Source organism: Carica papaya, chromosome 4 (assembly GCF_054855325.1).
Source record: "Carica papaya isolate Zhongbai chromosome 4, ASM5485532v1, whole genome shotgun sequence".
Taxonomy (NCBI): domain Eukaryota; kingdom Viridiplantae; phylum Streptophyta; class Magnoliopsida; order Brassicales; family Caricaceae; genus Carica; species Carica papaya.
Genome location: NC_142312.1, coordinates 22,073,422 through 22,095,918, shown reverse-complemented (window position 1 = coordinate 22,095,918; position 22,497 = coordinate 22,073,422). Strand labels below are relative to the sequence as shown.

At 32.9% G+C, this 22,497-nt stretch overlaps 2 protein-coding genes and 1 long non-coding RNA gene across 8 annotated transcripts; 2 read left to right on the top strand and 1 right to left on the bottom strand.

Moving 5' to 3' along the window:
* Positions 1 to 4,639: 4,639 nt before the first annotated feature.
* Positions 4,640 to 7,137, top strand: LOC110824760 (mitotic phosphoprotein N' end (MPPN) family protein). Its single transcript, XM_088218150.1, has 4 exons — positions 4,640 to 4,778; positions 5,311 to 5,900; positions 6,117 to 6,228; positions 6,496 to 7,137. Exons 2-4 carry the CDS (start codon positions 5,338 to 5,340, stop codon positions 6,799 to 6,801), a joined length of 981 nt encoding a protein of 326 aa, XP_088074276.1. The 5' UTR covers positions 4,640 to 4,778; positions 5,311 to 5,337; the 3' UTR covers positions 6,802 to 7,137.
* A 1,684-nt stretch (positions 7,138 to 8,821) lies between these two features.
* On the bottom strand, positions 8,822 to 9,378 carry LOC148266453 (uncharacterized). Its single transcript, XR_015818540.1, has 2 exons — positions 9,237 to 9,378; positions 8,822 to 9,117 (listed from the first exon to the last, which is right to left on the bottom strand). It is a non-coding gene; the product is annotated as an uncharacterized LOC148266453 (long non-coding RNA).
* Positions 9,117 to 18,894, top strand: LOC110825595 (CASP-like protein 3A2). 6 transcript variants are annotated; one of them, XM_088218149.1, is made up of 5 exons: positions 9,117 to 9,571; positions 17,296 to 17,339; positions 17,861 to 17,939; positions 18,022 to 18,137; positions 18,511 to 18,894. In XM_088218149.1, exons 1-5 carry the CDS (start codon positions 9,255 to 9,257, stop codon positions 18,621 to 18,623), a joined length of 669 nt encoding a protein of 222 aa, XP_088074275.1. In that variant the 5' UTR covers positions 9,117 to 9,254; the 3' UTR covers positions 18,624 to 18,894. The 6 variants fall into 6 exon arrangements, with proteins under 6 accessions (XP_088074275.1, XP_088074274.1, XP_088074273.1 ...); XM_088218148.1 differs by having other exon boundaries at positions 17,278 to 17,339; XM_088218147.1 differs by lacking the exon at positions 17,861 to 17,939 and having other exon boundaries at positions 9,119 to 9,571.
* Positions 18,895 to 22,497: the final 3,603 nt, after the last annotated feature.

The following is a 22,497-nucleotide window of genomic DNA, read 5'->3' as shown; positions in this document are numbered from 1 at the left end:
ATGTCCTAGTATTTAAGTAATAATCATGAATAATTTACTTAATGAATAAGTTAGGGTACTTATTCATACGTACTAAAATACAATAAAAATAAAAAGTTTAGAAAATTTAAAAAAATAAGAAAATAAGTAATAGAAAAAACTAGAAAAATTGGAATATAAGAACTGGAAAATAAATTTTCTTTTTACTTTGTTATGAAACTTTTCAAAACTTAGTCGTTCTATTTCCATAAGTGCTAAATAGTTCATTTCCTAAAATCAATCATCTTTCTTACATATACAGTTTGTCTCTCATTTTTCTTCATAAAACACAAAAAAGTCTTAAAACAGAAAACCAGGAGCTGGTCTATACTACCCCTAATACTATACTCAAAAGACCCTGATTGTGAAACCTTATAACCCTTGACAATTTTTTTGTTCACTTTTTAAGGTTAATTGACCCAAATTTTTGTCTTTCACTTGTTTTTGCAAATTGATATAAGACAAACCGTATTTAGTTTCAGGAAAATATTGAATGGATTTAAAATATTGTTAGGGTTATTTTGGTTACATTCTATTAAGTATATAGTTCAGTTGCACATGATGTACTTCATACAAAAAATTTTATTAATATCGATATGTTGAGAAGATTATAAATCGATATCCTGTCATTTTTTTTTTATGAACTTGATGAAAATGTTATTTGAGCTCTGAGATTCCCTCTAAAAATATTACTTATATAAAATATTTTATCAAATAGAAATTTAATATTTTTTCATTGCCTAAAATAATGAAAATAATTGTTCCATCTATAAAAGAAAAGAACTCAAGAGGACAACATGATAATTCTCATCCTCAAAAAGCTGTATTGACAGATAAAAATTAACTTTCTAAGATTTTATTTTAAAAAGTTGATATGTTTAACATAAAGATGAAAAGAACATGGAATCTTCAGTTGCATAAAAACCTCATATATCTATAACATCATAAAATATGAGGAATAAGTAAGGGATGAAAGGGTGAATGGATTAGTGAGTCAATAAAATCTTGTGAAAGTGTTGCAGCTTAATGATGAATAATTAACTATTGGTATTGAAAATATGCACACAAATGAGGCATTTGAGATAATATAAGAGATTGTGAACAAGGTTTTTATTCCTACTAATCAAGTTAAGTTTTCTAGTAACATGTCTCTCAATTTAGTTATAAACAATGATATTCTTGAAGTTGGAAATGTATAGTTCTCGTTATTTTAGGACAAAAAGGGCCCTACTTGAAGATACTACTCCTTATTCTTTCGCTCATAACAACAATGTAGAAAGTTTGATTATTCTTCATTTTATGGATTTTACGACTCCTAATTGGTTTATTACATTTTCGAAGTACTTGATTTCTGAAGAATTCCTATAATCTCATAAAAATTTTAAGTTTCACAAGCTTTAAAATTATTAAGGCAAGTTTCAACTATGATATTCTTTCTACTTCAATATTTCAAAATTTACGTTCAATCAAATGGATTAGAATAATACAAAATAAGGAGATATTAGAGTGGAAGTATTTCAAAGATAAGAGATATGAAGCAAAAAGAACCAAATGACATAAACTTCTTGCTACCATAATGTTGTGCTACCACAATGTTGTTAAGGATCTAAAGGTTAATATAAAATTTGTAGAGTTGCAAATGATGTATTGTTAAACTTAAGATACTAATGAAATTCAGATTGCCTTGTTCTACTATCTTATTATTAATATGAAGTACTAGACTCTTAATCTAGATAGGTTGGTTTTGAAAAAAAAAAAAATTTGCATTGGTAAAAAAATATTTTCTGTAACAGCCCCGAAGATTCATAATGAAATGTAGATTAAAAATATCAAATGCAGAAGCGAAGTCAAAATTTGAATAACATCCCTTACACTAAAACCAAAAACGTGCTCACAAAATATAAAAAATCAAACTACCTAAAGGAGAAACTTGAAAGTAAAAACTACGAATGTGACTATGGAGTCTTTAGGCGTCCTCTTCGTCGTCCTCCTGCGGAACCGGCTCGGGAACGATGTCTTCTTGATCTGAAATGATTAAATAAGGAATGAGCTACACTAGCCCAGTAAGGACATCACGATATCTCACCGTCACGGAGGTAAAGGTGGGTAGAAAACACAAAAAGACCAATGGAGCATAATTTACAACAAAACCTTTTATCAATAATAAAACCTTTACCATTCACTTACCTCGGTGAAATTCATAAGACAATATACGAAAGCAATAACATCATCATCATCATGAAATCATATATAAACTGTATAACGTAATACTTATCAAGCCTTTCGTAATTCAATCGTTACACAATATATTTTCCTCATTTACCAGCCCACTAGTATCCATGGGGATCCATAGGGGTCCCGCTACCCGTTAACCCTTAACACTTGAAATCATATTCCAAGGCCGTCCCCATACCCCGTCCGGTATGGGCGCCAAACCATAGACCTCATTACCCCGTTCGGTATGAGGGTGAAACGGGCCGTCCCTATACCCCGTCCGGTATGGGCGCCAAAACACATAAGATCTCCATACCCCGTCCGGTATGGGAGACCACAATCCCGGTAGGGTTCCCTACGGACCCAGTCCGTCCACCAGCTCCCATGATATCTAGTCAGGCTGGCCACATTATACAATTTTCATTTACATAACCTTTCATTCTCCTTTTCCCTCAGTCAGCATTATCAATCACATACAAACAAGTAAAACGATAACTTATGCCCAACAGACAACGTACAGCATCAATATCCCGGTCATTCAATCCATAATCAATAAAACAGTAAAATATGCACATGAAACCATAAAATGAAAACATCGAACCTCATGCTGCATTTAAAACTGTAAAACAGGCCAAATAACAGTTAACCGACAAACACACTAGACTCGGGCTCCATTAGCGACCTTAAGCAGTTTCACACACTCGTTGATTCATGAAATACCGTTTTATCATTTATTGAACTTTAAAACCGTGATAGGAAATAGGGTGAGGGGTCCTTACTCGTTTCGGGGTCCGAACACGGCTTCACAGTGCGCTTGCAGGCTGTCCCTAATTTTCCCTGAATTTTTCCCGGGGAACTGAAACGCACTACTGGTACCTGCACGTGTTCCAAAAAATCCCAAATTAGGCCCAGGGCCCCTTTCGGCCAATATCGCAACTCCGGCGACGGCGCCGCCGCTTGCGGCGGCGGTTCACCTCGAGTTGGCCGTTTTCGGTCGAATTCGGCCAAACTCGCATTGGTTCCTGCGATAAAACAACCCTACGGCCCTTGGGGGCCGAAAATTTACGGAAAACCGAAGCTTACCGGCGGCGGTGCTCTCGGGTGCGGCAGCTCTCCGGTGAAGTTCGTGTTTTGGTGATTCGGCTCCGATCAACCTGTAGAGAAAAGAATGGTGATCACGGTGATATAAAAATTGCGTTAAACAGAGGCCGGGAAGGGCCTCATCGGAGGCAAAAATCGAGGAGGGGCGCGGTGGCGCCGCTGGCTTTCGGCCGTGTTTTCCGGCCGTTTGGCCGGGATTTTAGCTCCGATTTGGCCACTGGGGAAATCAGCATGGAAAAATGAGTCGGGGGGTATGAAATTTACCTCGATCGGCGGTCGGAAATCCCTCCGGTGCGGCGGCGGGTGGCGGCAGCCGGCTTCTGGTTCGTCTTCTCCGACGAGGGCAGGCGGCTAGGGTTTGGGGTCTGGTGTGGGGGTCTTATTTATACCCTTTTGCCTTTTGATCTCAGCCGTCCATTTTGTTTTAATCTGGACCGTCCGTTTTTTATTAAATCTGGGCCGTCCGTGCGATTAAATCTGGACCGTCCGATCGTGCGCACGCGGGTCGCCAACGTGGCCCGTCCCCGGTCGATGTGGTTTTGCCACGTGGCAGGTCCTGGTTGGCCAGGCTTGCTGACGTGGCACACACATTTTTTTTTTTCTTCAATTTTCCCAGGCGCTACATTTTCCCTTAGGTGAAGGAAAATCTTATTTACTTTTAGAAATAGTATAATTTTTTAAATAATAGTACAATTTTTCTAAAATAATCTTTATTTAATTTGTATTGAATAAATATATATAAAAAAGTTAAATTATTTTTCTACAATTAAATTTTCACATTTAAAAGAATGAAAATCTTTTTTCTCTTGTATCTACTGATATCTTTCACTGTATATAATATTAAAAAATATTTTATTGAGTAAAATATTAAAAAATATTTATTCATTCTTCAACTGGTTCAATATAAAAGTTAGCTTGTTCTAGCAAGTATAGCTTTAATATTACATTTAAAAACTTATTATTTATTATTAAAATAATTTAAAAGTAAAATATGTAGTTCAAAAATAATTTTATTTATTTATTTTTTTGAAAGAAAAAATTAATATTTTAATTTTTAATAAATAAATTAGATTAATATTAAAAATAAAAACACGAAAAAACATCAATCAAACATTAGAAATTCAACATAAAATTGATGATATAATTTAATATTTGTTCTATATATAATATTTTTATAAGATAAAATTATTCAATAATCTTTTAATCTTATTCTAATCCGCCATTACAGATAACTCAGCACTAATATAAGCGCAGAGGGTATTTTCGTCATTATGGTGGAAGTCATCAGGTTAACTAAACTTAAGACCAAAAATTTGAAATTTGGGTCGGGATTTTCCGGATCACTTTCTTCAAAACCCATTAGGGTTCATATTTACGCCCCCTCTGAGCAGAGCTCTTCTCTCTACCAGATTCCTGGAAAACGTTCCATCCCTAATTACCTAGAGGTATCTTCCCTCTGTCTCTGTATTTTATGTATTTCGCAGAATATTTGTTTCGTAGTTGTATCCTTTCGGGAACTGAAATGTGTTGTAGTTGACATATTCTGTTTGTTTACCATGGAATTGGAAGGAGTTGGAAGATTCTTTGGGACATTATTTTTTTGAAGAAGGAATTTTAGGTTACAGATACTGGACTATACTGCTTGGTTTTGTTGATTTTGGATCTTTAATTATGTTCTGAACAGGTCATTTTCTTGTTCTTTTACTTCCTCTTCAGCCAATACGCGGACAGCGTTTCTTAGTTTTTTTTTCTTTCTTTTTTCTGTGGCGGCGTTGAGGGAGGGAGTGGGGGGACTTATCGGGATAGTTTTCACGGTGAATTGAGCTATTATTATATGGTTTCCTTCATTGAGTGTTTACTTTGTTGTGAACTAGGTCTCTTGGAAATAGATGATCCTTAATCTTCTGCTTGTGTTAAATTAGTTTTGCATTCTGGTTGAGACAAATTTTAAGTAGAAATTCTTGCTGCTCTGTGCAGACTCGTTTTACTTGGTGAGCATCATAAATGAGCACCACGGTGCATAGAACTCCCAAAACTGGGGGCAAATCGTTGTTTTTCCAAGATTTGGCTTCCCCCATTTCTGCACGGAGAGGTAAATTTTCAAGTCCAGGTCAGGCAGCGGCAGTCTCTGCTCTATGGCGGGAAAATTTTGGTGGTTCAGATCTTCCACCTCCTCCCATGTACACCTTGGAGGACCGCTCAGATTTCTCTCCTGAAACTGGGATTCTTGACTATCCAGTTTCTCCAGAAATCAAGTTAGACCCAACCGCAAGTTCTGGTCCAGACTTCTTAACTCCATTGAAAGGAAAGTCAACGGCTAGTACTTCTTTTGCCTTGCTGAGTCACCAGAATCAACAGGGGTCAGGTAGTTCAAGTTGGTGGTCCCCAACAAAGACTAGTAGTGCTGACCAAGACGACAAAGGAAAGGGTTCTCCTGTTGAGGGTGTTGTTCAGCCTGGTGCTTTGATCACACTTCCACCCCCAAGGGAGGTTGCAAGGCCAGAAATGCAGAGGAATAGCCTACCTGCTGCTAATCTTGATGATGAAGAATGGGTTACTGTTTATGGGTAGATCCTTAGCTTCCTAGACATCTAGTTTTTCATGCACTTTACCTATATGTTTTATGTCTTCTGTTATAATTCGCTCATGCTTGCTGTGTTTGTATTATGAAAATTGAAAAATTCTTGTTATTATAGTGTGTTAAATAGTTAAGAAACCATATGACTGCTTTTTGTGTAAACTTTAACGTACAATCACCAATCTAATATTTCTTTCCTTTCCAGATTTTCTCCAGGTGATACCAATTTAGTTTTACGGGAGTTTGAGAAGTGTGGCGTAATCTTGAAACACGTTCCTGGCCCAAGGGATGCTAACTGGATGCACATTCAGTATCAGGTTAATTTTCTTTCCATGTAACTCGAAGTTATATATGTTCATGTTCATTTTTTAGTAAAAAACTGGTCTCTTAACCAAATGATTCCTTTTCTTCGGTGGGTTTTTGAACTCAAATAAACTATTTGGAAAGCATGAAGTGCTTAGCTTGCTTTCAAATTTAAAGAATGCTGCATTTAACAAATAATTGATACTGGTCCAAGCTTGGAATATTCTGGTTTTAGACTAAGAAGCAGCATCAATTGGCTTCTCCATTTTTTTTGGGTGCAGCATCGCTCTGATGCTCAGAAGGCTCTCAGCAAGAACGGTATGCAAATCAGTGGAGTTCTACTTGTAGGTGTCAAACCACTTGATCCGATTCAACGTCAAGCTCTGAATGAAAGACTCAACAATCAGGGGTTTATGACTTTACCACTGCCATCTAGTAGAACCGCAGAATTGAAAACACTGAGAGCCTCACCTCATCCATATTACGTTCAGAATGGCAATGTCAGTTCTCGGCAGTCAGGAGGTGCCATTGCATCTCCAACAAAGTCACTGGTATCAAAAATCATGGATTTAATGTTTGGTGTTTAATATAGCTAACTTTGTAATCATCTGGCCTTCTGGCACCAAGTCACAACCAATTTTCTTTCGGCAATTCAGGTAGGGAATTGAGAGTTTCTGTTAGTCTTGTAGCTTGAAACAAATTCTTGTCCCAGTGGAAAATGTTATAGTTCTCCATTTCTTGTCCGTCATGGAACCTGTATATCATAAAAGAGTCACCTGGGTTTGGAGATGATAGTTTTTGGTGGTTATACAAAAAAAAACCAGAATAGTCGGTTTGTTCAAAAAAGAATTAACCTCATGGGTTTTTCTGAGTTGTTTTCAGTCTACTAATATTAATATGGAAAGAAGTTTGAGAATTGCCAATATTCTGAACTAATTCTACTTGTGCCTTGTTATTATTAATTTAAAGTTTGAAATTGAGAATGGATTCGGGTGGGTAAAGTTCTAAAAGAGGGGGAATTGATCATTATATAAATTATAAAAAAAAAAAAAAGATGATTATTTCATTTTTATTTTTTTTGGCTGGCTGTACTGTCTTTTTGTTAATTTACATATTTTAAATTTTTATAAAATAAATGTATGAGACGGTGTGTATCAAAACTTGTAAAACATCATATTTTGTAGTTAGCTTTTTAAAAGATAAATACTTTTTATAATATAATAAGTTTTTTAAATGGGCAAATTTAATTTGCCTTGAATATATCTCAACTTTGTTTGGAAAATCTCTAGTTTCTTAAATTTTAAGTGTATTTGTTCCCTTTTTTCTTCTTTTTTTTTTTAACTAAAACATAATACAATGAGAATTTGAATATGATATAATATATTATATTATATGAAAGAGAGAGAGAGAGAGAGATAATCATTGAGTTAAATGATCCATATATTAAATTACAATAAATTTATCAGATTATGATGAGTTTATATGAGAGATATAGTAATAAATTTGCTAGAATTTTAAGATATTTTATACAATTAAAAAATTGAAAGAAACCAAAACATGTGAAATAAATAAACAAACAATGTTAATGACAAAGGTATAATGAGTATTAAACTTGAGGAACTGATATGATAATAATTTATTATTTTATTTTTAATCAACTAATTGCATTTTATCTAATAGCCTATAAATTTATTAACTTTTACTAATTTTCTAAAAGATATATATTAACTGAGAGGGAAAATTACACGATTAAGAACGGGCCTGCTGTATGTTTGGATGTAGCCCGTATGGCAACTAACTTGTTACATATATATATATATATATCTTATTCCATAGAAATTTTTTGAAGGAAAATTATATATGTGTGTGTGTGTATATATATATAAGTTGTTACCAAACTAAACCCTGACGTAGTTTTTTTAGCTTCTTCGCTTTCTTCAATTCTTTTCAGCTCATCTTCACCATTCTCAGCAACTCACTTTTTCCACCATCTATTCAGTCTCCCAAAAACACTCTTTGCTCCCCAGACCCATTTGCAATCTTCTCACATTACGAGCACCACAACTTGAAAGAAAATGAGAGGAATATTATAGAGAGTTATAATATTTTTATTTTAAAATTCTTAAGTAAATTTATTAGTTCTCTTATTATGATAGATGTGGATGGTAATAGAGAAAGTAGAAATCCAAAATAATTTGATAAAATTTATCTTTTAAAATACAAAATATTTTGTGTGACTTTCAATGCATATATAACTCTCTATAGTTTAGAGATTTGAATTTTATATTAACTCTGAAAAGGGTATTTTAATTTCTAATATATATAAATATATCATGTGTAATAGGATTTATATTTATGAAAATTAAGTAACATAATATTACTTCTAAGTTCATTATTGATCGAAGATTATTTAATTTATTTAGTAATTTTTAGTAATAACTTAATAGATTTATTCACTAAAATAAATGAAAGAATTAAATTAAATATAATTTTTAAAATAAACAATGACTATATTACATTAATTCGTACATAAAATACATTATAATTAATAAATTAATATTATTACAATATAAATTACCAAATACAATAATTTAATTACAACACGAGTTATTAAATTAAACTTAACAATCATTTTGCTCACGGTCAAATATCTACATTGTTGAGAGTTATGGCTAAAAGAAACAAAATATAAAAAGATATAATTATACAAAGATTAATTAATCATACACTATCAATTTAATCAATACTTTTAAATTTTTATTTTTTAATTTTTAATAAAAATTTAAAATAAATGAATCATATTTACTACTCCACCGAATAATAATTATTCATAAAAATCGTCTCTAGCTTCAGTATAATGTTGGTGGAGAAACTCGTTGTTTTAAATGCCCCTCCGTACCGGTCTGCTCTGACTCAAGAGTGTTTTAAGAACAGGAGAAAAACAAGTTAGATAGCACGAGTTCAGCCATATATATATATACACACACACACACACACACAGACTATATACTCAAATACGTACGAAGCGAAAAGAGATTCGATGATGGTGAATGGCCAGAAGACAGAGCCACTGTCATTGGAGGTGGCGGAGACGAAGGTGGCTGCTGCTGCTGCTGCTGCTGCTGAGGAGGAGGAGAAGGTTGGACGTAGAACCCATATGGCTGTGGCCCCGAGGCTCGATCCGAGACTGAGTAGCCGGAGAGCTGATCTGGTGCGGGTGGCGCTGAGGCTAATGTGCATGGCGGCATCTGTGACGGCCATGTCATTCATGCTCACCGCCCGTCAGGTTAGCGCGGCCTCATTCTACGGATTCCAGCTCCATCTCTACTCCAAGTGGTCTTTCTCTTACGCATTCGCGTAAGTGCAGTAAGCAAATTAAGTTTGTTTCCTTCAATTAAAAAATGGGTTGTCCTTTTAATTGTGAATTACACTCTGTGTTCTTGTTTTTGACCGTCTGTTAGTCCTAGTTGTTTGCTGGTTTCTTGTCGGTTTCATGTTTGGTTACTGAGAAAGTGATAGAAACCATAGGAGAAGTGCAGGTTTTCTAGCTGAGCTGACTCACCTACCGGTGTTCAGAGGAGATTCTTGTCTTCTTATCTTTTCTCAAACTGGGAGGAAACAAAAAATTGAAGAGGGAACTTGTTTTACTTCCTTCTATGTTTGACAAGACTGCCTTTAATTTGTTGTTTTCTTTGAATAGCAACAAAAGTCGTGCACTCTTGGCATTTCAATGAACAGAAACAGACCCGTGAACATCTGTTTCTTATTTTAAATTTATTATGTTTAATTTATTATTTAATTTTCTAAAAGAATTGGGAATATACAATTGCTCTTGTTTTCATCTTGTGAGGGTATGAAGCCTCTAGGATTAGTGGATTAAAATTTGCTGGGTTATTTTTTTGCCTCGTTTTCCTCTTCTTCAAATACTTATCCCAAGTTAATAGAGAATTCAAACAAGTTAAACATAGACAGGATATGATATGAATATTAGATCATATTTCATATCCGTCTCCACAAGATAGTATGCCCATCATGAACATCCGTGTTCAATTTCATGTCTAGAAATCTTTCCTTTATCTAGTTTTTGGTGGCTAAATCTGCCAATTGATTCTTGGAGCTGATTTTTAAGATCTCGTGATGATAGTTTTGGATTTTGTCTTGAATGAAATGGCATTTGATGCCCAAATGTTTCATTCAAATTCGCAAAATAGTATTAACACAGAGATAGTTTGCTCTAATATTCTAACAATATAAAACCACTACTAAGGAATTTTCGTGAATAGTTCTGTGAGAAGAGATTGGAGCCATGTGAATTCAGTAGTTGTATGTGTAGAGAATGACTTGAATGAATCTATAAGAAGTGAAAACTAAATAAAAATTCAGCCAAAATAAATATGATGAAATCTGCCGTAAGATACTTAAAAACAATCAGACAAAGATACCAAAATTTTTAACGTGAAAAACTCTTTCAATAAGAAAGATAAAAACCATGAGAATTTTCTGATCCAAGAAAAAAAAGCTCTACTATAAAAATTAGTGTTTACAGCAACAATAAGCAACCATTATAATCCTCAAATAAATACTCAATAATAAATCAATCAAACAATAAGAGATAAACAAAGGAATGGAGAAATATCACCAAAGCAGCTATTATTCATGCAAAACGGGTGCATTCTGATTATTCAAATCCGATCTTCACCGTTCAAATCAAAGAACAACTTATTCCGAACATGCTCACCAAATTTCAGCCTCATCAAACCACAAATAACTGTTCGATCGTTGGAGAAATTCAAACTGGTCGGTGTAAAGAAGAAAAACGTGAACAGTAACTTCGAATTGAAAGACCTGAAATCCAACCATCCAAAATCAATCTCTACTGACAAAAATGAAGAACAATGAGTTTTCTAAATACCTACCAAATTTCACCCTGATCCGAATGAAGATCACTGTCTGACCGTGTAAAGAAGTAAAACACGTTGGATGTAATTTTTTCAACAAAAAATTTCCTTTTTTGTTCTCTATCTTTTGGTGAGTAAAAACTTGTTTTTATACTGTTTTTTAAGATTAAAGTGGTATACTAAAAAAAATCCTAATAATCCTAATGAGCCAAAAATAAGTGGGTTCAAAAAGGATTTGAGTTTTTCCACTTAGAAGGGAACCCAAAACCCAACAATTCTCCCTCTTCTAACTACGTGGAGGAATTCGCCAAATTGGCAACCATTCAACATACTTCAAATTTCATTCTTGGTAAAGCCTCTGTGCACATATCAGAACTATTATCATTAGTGTGTATCAAGTTCAAGCTCAAGTTCAAGCTACTTAGAATCTAAAACATCACGAATCCAATGATATCTCATATCAATATGTTTGAATCTATCATGAAGAGTAGGATTCTTATCAAGATGAATAGCACTCTGACTGTCACAAAATAAAACATATCTTTTTGGTGTAAAGCCCAGCTCATTCACAAACTTCTTTATCTAGAGCAATTCTTTACATGCTTCAGTCGCTGCAATGAATTCAGCTTCTGTAGTTGACCATGTAATGCATTTTTGCAACATAGATTGCCATGCTACAACTCCCCCTGCAAAAATAATCAGATATCCAGAAGTAAAATTTTTTGCATCTGTATCCCCTTACCAAATCAGAGTCTGTAAAATCACTGAGAATAGGTTTCTCAATCCCAAAAGACAACTTCAAACTAGCAGTACTACGAAAATATCTCAAAATTCACTTTATGACATTCCAATGCTCTTTTCCTGGATTAGATAGAAATCTACTAACAATACCAACTGCATAAGTTATATATGGTCTAGTACAAACCATAGCATATATCAAGCTAACTACTGCAGATGCATAAGAAATTTTCTGCATGTCTTCTTTCTCTTACTCACTAAAAGGAGACTGTTTGACACTCAATTTGAAAGACATAATAAGAGGTGTACTTACAAACTTAGATCTGGTCATATAAAATCGATGCAGTACCTTTTCAATGTACTTTTCTTGAGATAGCTACAACTTCTTATATTTTTTATTGCGAGTGATTCTCATGCCAAGAAATGTACTTTGCTGGCCCTAAATCTTTTATTGCAAAAGATTTACATAACTCTTTCTTCAAGCTATCAATTCTAGAAGAATTAGAACCTACAATGAGCATATCATCAACATATAGTAACATAATGATAATATTACTATAAAAAAATCTCTACATAAAAACATAATGATCAAAATTAGTCTTCTTGTAGCTTTGTTGAACCATAACTGACTCAAACTTCTTATACCATTGCCTAGGTGCTTGTTTCAACCCATATAAATTCTTTCTCAATTTGCAGACATAATTTTCTTTTCTTTTCACCATAAAATCTTCAGGTTGTTTCATGTAGATTTTCTCTTCTAAGTCACCATGAAGGAAGGCTGTTTTAACATTCATTTGCTAAATCTCTAAATCAAGACTAGCAGCTAATCCCAAAATAACACGAAATTGATGATATCTTAACCAATGGTTAGAAAATCTCCTCAAAATCAACTCCCCTTCTCTGATCGAAACCTTTAAAAACTAATCTGACTTTGAATCGTGGAGATTTAGAATTCTCTTCTTGCTTCACTCTAAAGACCCACCTATTTTTTTATGATTTTTCTATTTTTAGGAAGCTTCACCAATTCAAATGTGTGATTATCAGTTAAAGACTGTATTTTATCTTTCATAATTGCAGTCCATTCTATATTTTGCTCACTCTCAATTGCCTCTTCATAACATTTAAGTTCTTCTTCATTTATCAAGAGTATGTACTCATTAGGTGAATATCTAGTAGAATACGTTCAATGTGCTTCTTGTTGAACATCAACTGCTTCATATTCAGGAGCACCAATCTCATCTGTATTATGATTATCATTTTGCACATCATGATTCTAAACCTCAACTGCATCAGGCATATGAGTTGTAGGAGATGGGTTTAAGTCAATCAAACTACCAATTTGAGACTTAGATTTCTCTACCTTGTTAATATCTTCAATAGTCTGATCTTCTACAAAGATTACATCATGACTTCTGATAACTTTCTTTTGTACTGAGTCATAGCATCTGTAACTAAACTCATCTTGCCCATAGCCAATGAAGATACACTGCCTAGTCTTGGTATCTAACTTGTACCTTTCATCTTTGAGAACATGCACAAAAGATTTGCAACTAAACACTCGTAGGTGTTCATAGGAAACATCTCTATCATACCAAAACCTATTAGGAACATTATTTCCTAATGCAACAGTGGGAGTTAGATTGATCACATGTGTGACAGTATACAAAACTTTATCCCAAAAAGAGTTAGATAATTTAGCCTCTGAAAGCACGCATCTAACTCTCTCTATCAATGTTTTGTTCATCCTTTCTGCCAAACCATTCAATTGAGAAGTTTTAGGAGGTGTCTTCTGATGTCTAATACCATGTTCTTTGCAATATACATCAAAAGGCCTACGATACTCACCACCATTATTAGTGTGAATACATTTTAACTTCTTTCCAGTTTCTCTCTCAGCAGAAGTTTAAAATTCTTTAAATGTACCAAACACCTGATCTTTTGACTTTAAGGTACGAATCCAAAGTCTCTTTGAATGATCATCAATAAAGATCATAAAATAAAGTGCACCACCAAATGACTTATCTTTCAAAGGACCACAAACATCTGAATGCACCAGCTCAAGCAAATCATATTCCCTGAACGAAAAATAATGTTTGAAAGAAATCCTCTTTTGTTTCCCAGCCAAGCAATGAGTACACATGTCTAACCTTGCACCTTTTAATCCTGAAAGTAAATTCCTTTTAGTTAGGCAATTAAGTCTCTTCTCACTAATATGACTCAATCTCTTGTGCCATAATTCTGAAGAGCTATCACCTTCAACTGCATTAACGAGATCTGTAAAGATTAAAGCTTGCAACCAATATAAGCCCAAAGCCTTCTTTCCTTTACCCATAACTAAGGAACATTTGCTGAGCTTACATTGCCCATAATCGAAAGTGCTACAATAGCCATCATCATCAAGCTTACTAGTGGAGATCAAATGCAACCTAATGTTTGGAGCATGTCTAACATTCTTGAGCTCTAATTTTGTTCAATTTTGGATCTTTAAACAAATAGTTCCAATGCTTATTACCTTTGATACTCCATCATTACCCATCTTTAAAACCCCAAAATACTCGGAGTATAAGATGTGAAGAATTCTTTCCTTGATGTAACATGAAAGCATGCACTACTGTCAAGAACCCAAACAGTATTATCGTAGGCCACATTGATCATATTCTCTTAATAAACTATAACTAAATCATCATCTGAAGTGGTAGTGGTAACACGATCAGTATTGTTGTCATTTCCCTTCTTTTCTTGCTTCCCTTTATTTGCTTTATTCTCTTTCTTCCACTTGTAACAATATTTCTTGATATGTCCCGTCTTACCATAATAATGACATTCAAGGTTCTTATACCTTGATTTTGATTTACTACTACTATTGCCTCTATTCTGATCTTGACCCTTACTTTTACTTTTCTTCCTATTTTCAGTAACTAAGATTTCTAACTGTGAACTAGATGTTCCCTGAGTTCTTCTTTTCATCTCTTCATTCAAAATGTCAGACCTTGCATACTGCATGGTTACAACATCATCAGGAGCAGAATTAGTCAAAGATACACGAAAATTTTTCCATAAGTCAAGAAGTGTAGTCAACAACCAAAGTCCAATAATATCTTCATCAAGTTTGACACCCATTCCAGACAGTTGATCAAAGATACCTTGAAATTCATTCACATGATCAAGTATAAAACTACATTCTCTATATTGTAACCATATAGCTTGTTTAAGCAAAAATAACTTATTGTTTCTAATCTTTGAAGAATATATGGTTTCAAACTTTTTTTACAAAAATTTTGGCATTTGTTTCATCAGCAGTATGATTCAACACATTATCTTTTACCAATTGTTGAATAAAAACCACATACTTGTAAATTCTCAAATTCTTAATTTTTATTAGATTTAGACTTAGGTTTTTAAGAAGCAAACACAGGTAAATACAACATTTTCACAACAAGAAGATCCCTCATTTTTCCTTTCCACTTATAATAATTTGTGTCATCCAAACAAACTATTTTACTCATATTCACCTCCATCATTCAAACAAGCAAAAGAAATTTCATAATCAACCAATAAATTAGTGAACCAAACTCTGATATCACTTGTAGGGAAGCACTTGAATGAATCTATGAGAAGTGAAAGCTAAGTAAAAGTTCAGCCAAAACAAATATGATGAAATATGCCCCAAGATACTAAAAAACAATCATATAAAGACACTAAAATTTTAAATGTAGAAAACCCCTTCAATGTGAAGAATAAAAACCATGGGACCTCTTCTGGTTCAAGTAAAAAAAGCTCCTCTATAAAAATTAGTGTTTACAGCAACAATAAGCAACCACTATAATTTTCAAATAAATAGTCAACAACAAATCAATCAAACAATAAGACTAGAAATGACCGTTTGATCGTCGGAGAAAGTCAAATTAGTCGGTATAGGGAAGAAAAATGTGAACAGTAACTTCCAATTGAAATACACGAAATTCAACCGTTCAAAATTAATTTCACCGTTCAGAATGAAGAATAATGAGTTTTATAAATACTTACTAAATTTCAGCCTGATCCGAATAAAGATTATCATCTGATCGTGGAAAGAAGCAAAACATGTTGGATGTAATTTTTCCAACAAAAAATTCTCTTTTTGTTTTCTACCTTTTGGTGGCTGAAAACTTATTTTTAAACTATTCTTTGGGGTTAAAGTGGTATAAAAAAAAAACTCTAATAATCCTAATGGGCTAAAAATAAATGGGCTAAAAAAGAATTTGGGTTTTTCCATGTAGGAGGGAACCCAAAACCCAATAGTATGTGCTACTGTCAGACATTCTACTTATATTGAAGGTCTGACAACTCTGCACTGCCTTCTTTAGCTCCCAGTAACAAGTGTGTTTCCCAGGTAAACAATGTAAATAGAGGTGGAGGGCAGATTAATTGTCACCTTCCTGGTCTGTGTCGGAGAAAATGGCAAGTATTGCTTGGCTGTTTACCTTTTGATCATTAGGCCTAAACAGTACCTTCTTTGTAGGATAAGAGTCTTTTTCGTGCTAAACTGCTGCTTAATAGGCCTGTGCATGAAAGTATCCAACAAAGGAATGTGGGATCAAGTGATGGTTAGATATTGCAAGGAGCCAATCAGACTGAAATTTTGAAGACTGGTCAGGTGCAAAAAACTCAGGTTTTTCGTTAGCAATTTGCAAAGCCTTGTGTATTAGTCATGTTTTAGCTGCTAAGAATGTCCTGAATGACTTTTCGTTGGCTTAGGAAATAGTTATTTTTTGGGTATGACATAATTGGCCAAGAAATATTGACATGCACCCAAGTGTTTGATGGAAAACATGTTGCAGAGAGCTAGTACAACAGAGTTCATGAATGTAGAACAGCTGCGGATTAGTTGTAGATCATCAACATAGACAAGGAAATACACCACAACATTGCCCAAGTGATAGATGAATATTGCTGGATCTACATGGGAATTGTGGAAAGATGAGATATGAAAAAGTCGGCTACTCTGTGGTACCATATTCTAATGATAAATTTGATTCATATTCCAATTGCTATGAAATGGGAATAGAAATGCAGTACAAATAGAACAGAAGTTTGAATGAAAACTAACTCTGTATGGAGGCTGGATTTTATTATAATATATGTTAGTTTGATTACATTAAATATCAGCAAGTATAGTTCTTTCCATGTAATGTAGCATTTTATCCTTGCAGACATTATATATGCATCTTTATTCTCAAGAACATTATCTCGCCTGTGTGAGATTTAGGTTATTGGAGCTAGGATTTTAGTACGAGAGAAATACATTATGATCATTAGATTTCTTCTATAGTGAATTTAAATCAATTATCTGATAAAGTAGATTACATGTAAATTTTTTGAACTGTCGTTTTTAGAAGTAGATGATTAGTTTAAACCAAAGTGAATGATTGAGTATGTGATGTACAGATATGTTGACTTGACCAGGAAATGTATTTTAATCAAGGGCAACGTATCTATGGACACATTTGGTTAGTTCCATATCTCCTCTAGTACCCCACACAACATTTGGCTGAAGTACATAGTAACTCTTACTCATTTTTTTAAATAACACAAATGTATTAGCCAGAATTCAAGCTCTTTAAGATTTGGTTTTGATACCAAATGAAACAGGTAATTTAGCGATTAACCACCTCAAAACCTTAAGAAAAAATGATCAAATTTGTTATTTATATTTTAGTGTATGCATTCTGGGTAATTATAGTTTGTACTATGACTTTTAAAAGTGTTGTTGAAATGATTTTTTTATTAAAATTACTTTTAGTAAAAAATTATTTGGTGTTTGGTATAAATAACTGTGAAATGTGCTGTCACTTTAAAAAAAACAGAAATTGTATTGGGTGAAAATAACTTTTAGAACTTAAAATATAAATTTTTAATAAAAGTTAAAGTCATTTTTTAAAAACTATGCATTGTAACTTTTGTATTTAAACATGTTAAAAGAAAATTTTAGCTCTGAATTTTGTCAAAGCACTTTAAATTGTTTCTTTAGTTGCAAAAGTGCTTTTGAAACGCAAAAGCCGAAGCCAAAACTCAGTCAAAAGCAACCTGAAGAGAGATATATGGTTTTGGTATGTGAATTGAATTATTAAAAAAGTTTTAACAAAGTCTGTATTAATTTTCTATTGAGCAGGTATTTGGTTGGAATTTCAGCTGCTGCTACAGGTTACTCCTTGCTGCAATCACTTATTTGCGGGTCAAGGCTAATGAGAATGTCTCCAGTTATTCCTTCACGAAGTCAAGCATGGTTCAATTTTGCTGCAGATCAGGTAATGTTAATTGAAGATCTTTGTATGAAGTAACTTTTTTAACTTGCATCTTTTTGCGTGACTTTAGTTATTGAGAGTGGTTTAGGATCTTGTGAAAATAAAAACATTTCTGTTATCTTTCATATCAAAATGTCATAAAAAGATGCACCTTGAAAAAACAGAATAGTTTATGAAGCCTATTTGAGATGCTAAGGATATGAATTCTTAAGTAAAGCTCATTATATTCCCTGGACAGATGCATCCATTTCGTATAATAACTTGTTTGTCATCCATTTCATGTATTTGAAGCTTGTTAAGGAATGCATATTCATCTTATCCTTTCTGTTAACCGAATGCCTTGTATTCATGTATCTGATTGATACCAAATCTGCAGATCTTTGCATGTGCAATGATAAGTGCCGGATCAGCTGCATCTGGAGTTACAAACCTGAATCGGACGGGAATCAGACATACTGCTCTACCAAATTTCTGCAAGGCTTTGGATAACTTCTGTGACCATGTTGCTATCTCAATAGCATTCACTTTCATCAGCTGTGTCTTCCTCATGACATCTGCTATCCAGGACGTAATATGGCTTTCCGAGTATTAGATTTCCTGTTCCTGATATATTGTATCTTCTATGTGCATCTTTTAGTAGGGTTTTTCTGGAAAGGAGGCAAGGATCAACTTAGTCTCTAACACTGTTTTTTGGTTTTAATTGGAGACTTTGTTGTTAAGGGCACTTAGTGCTATAACAAAGGGAAAGCGCTTTTTGTCTTGAGGATTCTAAAGGAGTTTTCTAACATTTAATAATTAATATTGTCTATAATGTACATATTATACAACATTACAAAATTATTTAAGAAGTGTTTGATAATTCTATAAAGTCTCATAAGAAGAGAAGCAAAAAAGTCATGAACATAATTTAAAGTGAAAGACAATTCCATACATTCTCCTAATAAGCAAAATTAGGTTATGTTGTTTTAATTTAATTTTTTTTATCACTTCTAATATATAATATTTTATTTACGTATTATTGTTTCTATTATAGAAATTGATTAATATTATTTTTCAAATTTAATTATTAAGTTTTTTTTTTTTTTTTTGTTTTCATGTATGAATCTGTTGCTTCCGATTTCGTTTATATTAGTTTCGGATGTTCTTACATTATTTCTGTTATATGTTGTTTTGATTCTAAAAAATATTTATTTAACTAAATTTAGTTTGCTTGAAATGTAATTTATGTAATAATGTTTGACGTTCCTTTAATGAATAATGATTTTTTTTAGTCCAAAAATTAATATTATCTTTTATACCACATATGACATGAAAAAGAGCTATAATGAGGTTAATGTAATTAGAGTCTATCTAATTTTACTCTAAGTGCTAATGTTATAGTATTAACAAATTTTTGGATAAATTACAAATTATTTCTTAAATTTTGAGCTTATTTTTGTTAGTATTAAATTAAATTAGATTTGAAAATAAAACTATAAATAAATATCATACTGAATCATAGAGAATAAACACAAAAGCGTACCTGAATCTATAATGGAAGAAATCTGCTCGTCCTGCAGTAGATCTTTTAAATTAGCACGTAACATTTCGAGTTCTTACACTCTCTCTATTTCTAGTGATGGAATATCACAATAAAAAAAAAATTACGTGTAATTTGGAGACTATAACCGCTTATTTATAGACAAATCTTGGCTATAAATTTTTTATATTCCTAATTTGACCCATTACAAAATTAAGAATTACAGATTTCGTCTCTACACATAAAGTAAAGTCTATACTTTAATTTGATGCATTAAGACTCAATATACCATTAACCGTATCAGATCACTTCTAACTATGCTCAATTAATTTCATAGTCTTTTATGTACAATGATTTACACATATAAGCCCATACAGTAAATCTCTTGATTTCATGCAATAAGCATGCATCACTGCTGGCAAGCAGTATGTCATCGACATATAAAATAAAAAAATATACTTACTCCCACTGGACTTGTGGTATACACAATCTTCCACTATATTCGTTTCAAAATCAAACGAGATGATAATCTGATAGAATTTATAATACCATTAACGGGAAGCTTGTTTAAGTCCATCGATGAATTTCTTTAGTTTCTAAACTATTTGTTTCGCATTGCTTGATATGAGGTTTTTTGGTTGCACCATATAAATCGTTTCGTCAATGTCACTATTAAAAAACATTGTTTTAACATCTATATAATGCAACTCAAGATCAAATATACCACTAAAGTCATTATAGTCCTAAAATTTTTTTTCGATGAAAGCGGAGATAATGTCTATTTATAATGGATGTCTTCTTTCTGTGTAAAGCCTTTGGTGACAAGACGTACCTTGTACCTTTTCACATCGCCTTTTGAATCCCTCTTGGTCTTAAAAATCCATTTGCAACCAATATGTTTTGCACCTTCAGGCAATGAGACAAGATCACAAATGTCATTGTCCTTCATGGACTTAATCTCTTCATTTATGACATCAATCCACTTATGAGAGTTAGAACTTTGCATGACTTGACGGAAATTTATTAAATCATCTTTCATCATTCCAATGACATCCTCATGTTCTTGAAGAAATACAATATAATCATCTTAAATTGCATTTCTCATCTCTTTAGTGGATCTTCTTAATGACATTGGTTCTTGAGGATGTGAAATTTGTTTTTCTGGAATAGTTTCTTGAGTATGAACTAGAGGTATTGCGATATTTTCTTGATATGGATTTGCTTCTTGAACAATACAATGTACAAGAACCTAATCCTAATCATTATTAAGAGCAATTGAGGGAATATCAATATATTCATCTTCAAAGACAAGGTCTTAAACTCTTTCTTCTCCTGCAAACTTAACATCCTCAAAGAACTAGGCATTTTCCGTATAAAAAATTTTCTTGGTAGTGCGATCATAAAATTTATAACCCCAAGATCTTTTAGAGTAGTCAACAAAATAATGACTTACAGTTCTAGAATCCAGTTTATTTTCATGTGGTCTATAAGGTTGACCTCAGCTGAACATCCCAAAATATGCAACTATCTCAAACTAGGCATCTTTCTCATCCAAAATTCATAAGGGGTATTTGTTGTTACTTTAGTTAGAACTCTGTTGAGTAAATATATTGTGGTCTTTAATTTTTTTCTCATAGTTATTCAGGAAAGGTAGAATGATTAATTATACTCTTCACTATATCCTTAAATATTTTATTTCGCCTTTCAGCAATATCATTCATGATAGGCGAACCGGACATGGTGTACTGTGAGACGATACCGCATTCTTATAGGAATCTAGCTAATGGTCATGGATGTTGTTTACCTGATCCATCATATCTAACATAGTATTCACCACCATGGTAAGATCAAACAGCCTTAATTCTTTTTTTGAATTGGTTCTCAACTTCTACTTTAAAACTTTTGAACACATCTAGGGACTGTGATTTATTATAAATAAGATAAAGGTAGTCATATCTAAAATAATCATCTATGAACATTATAAAGTATTATTGACCATTCCAAGCTGTAGGGAATTATTCACAAATATATGTATGAATCAACTCCAATACATCCATAACGCTGTTGGCACCAAATCTCTTGATGTTTATCTGTTTTCTCTTGATGCAACTGATACATCTGTCAAAATTTGTAAAATCAAGATGATTAAGAATTTCATTCGATATAAGTCTCTCTATTCTCCATTTGGAGATATGACTTAATCTTTGGTACCACAATGAGACAGAATTATCATAAGTTAATTTACACTTGATACCTCTTATACCCACATGCAAGAATTTATTATAAGAAGTAGTTATATCAAACAAATAAAGATTACCATGACCTAATAAAGAACTAGTACCAACCATATTAGAATTATAATAAAGATTAAATATTCTATTTTTAAAAGAACAAGAATAACCAAATTTGTCTAATATAGAAATAGAAATCAAATTTTGTCTAAATGATGGAATAACATAAGTCTCTTTTAAATCTAAATAATGTCTAATTCTTAATAATAATCTAAATGTGTCTGTTGTTTCCATCTCCACTGATTTGTCATTGCCGACATGAATGAATTTAACACCTTCACTTAGCTTGCCGCAATAGAGACAACTCTGCATAGACACACTGATGTGAGTAGTGGCATTAGAATCTATCCACTGCATGCGTCTAGATACAAATGTTAAATTAACTTTAGAACAAACAAAGTTAAGAAGCAACATTTTTTTACGCACCACGCATGATAGTTGATGTATTGCTTATTTTGATAACCTGGAGCTTTACAGAAGAAACATACATTGCCATTTTGTTCTTTTTGCTGTTTCTTTTGTAGCACTGGAATCACAACATATTTACCTTTTT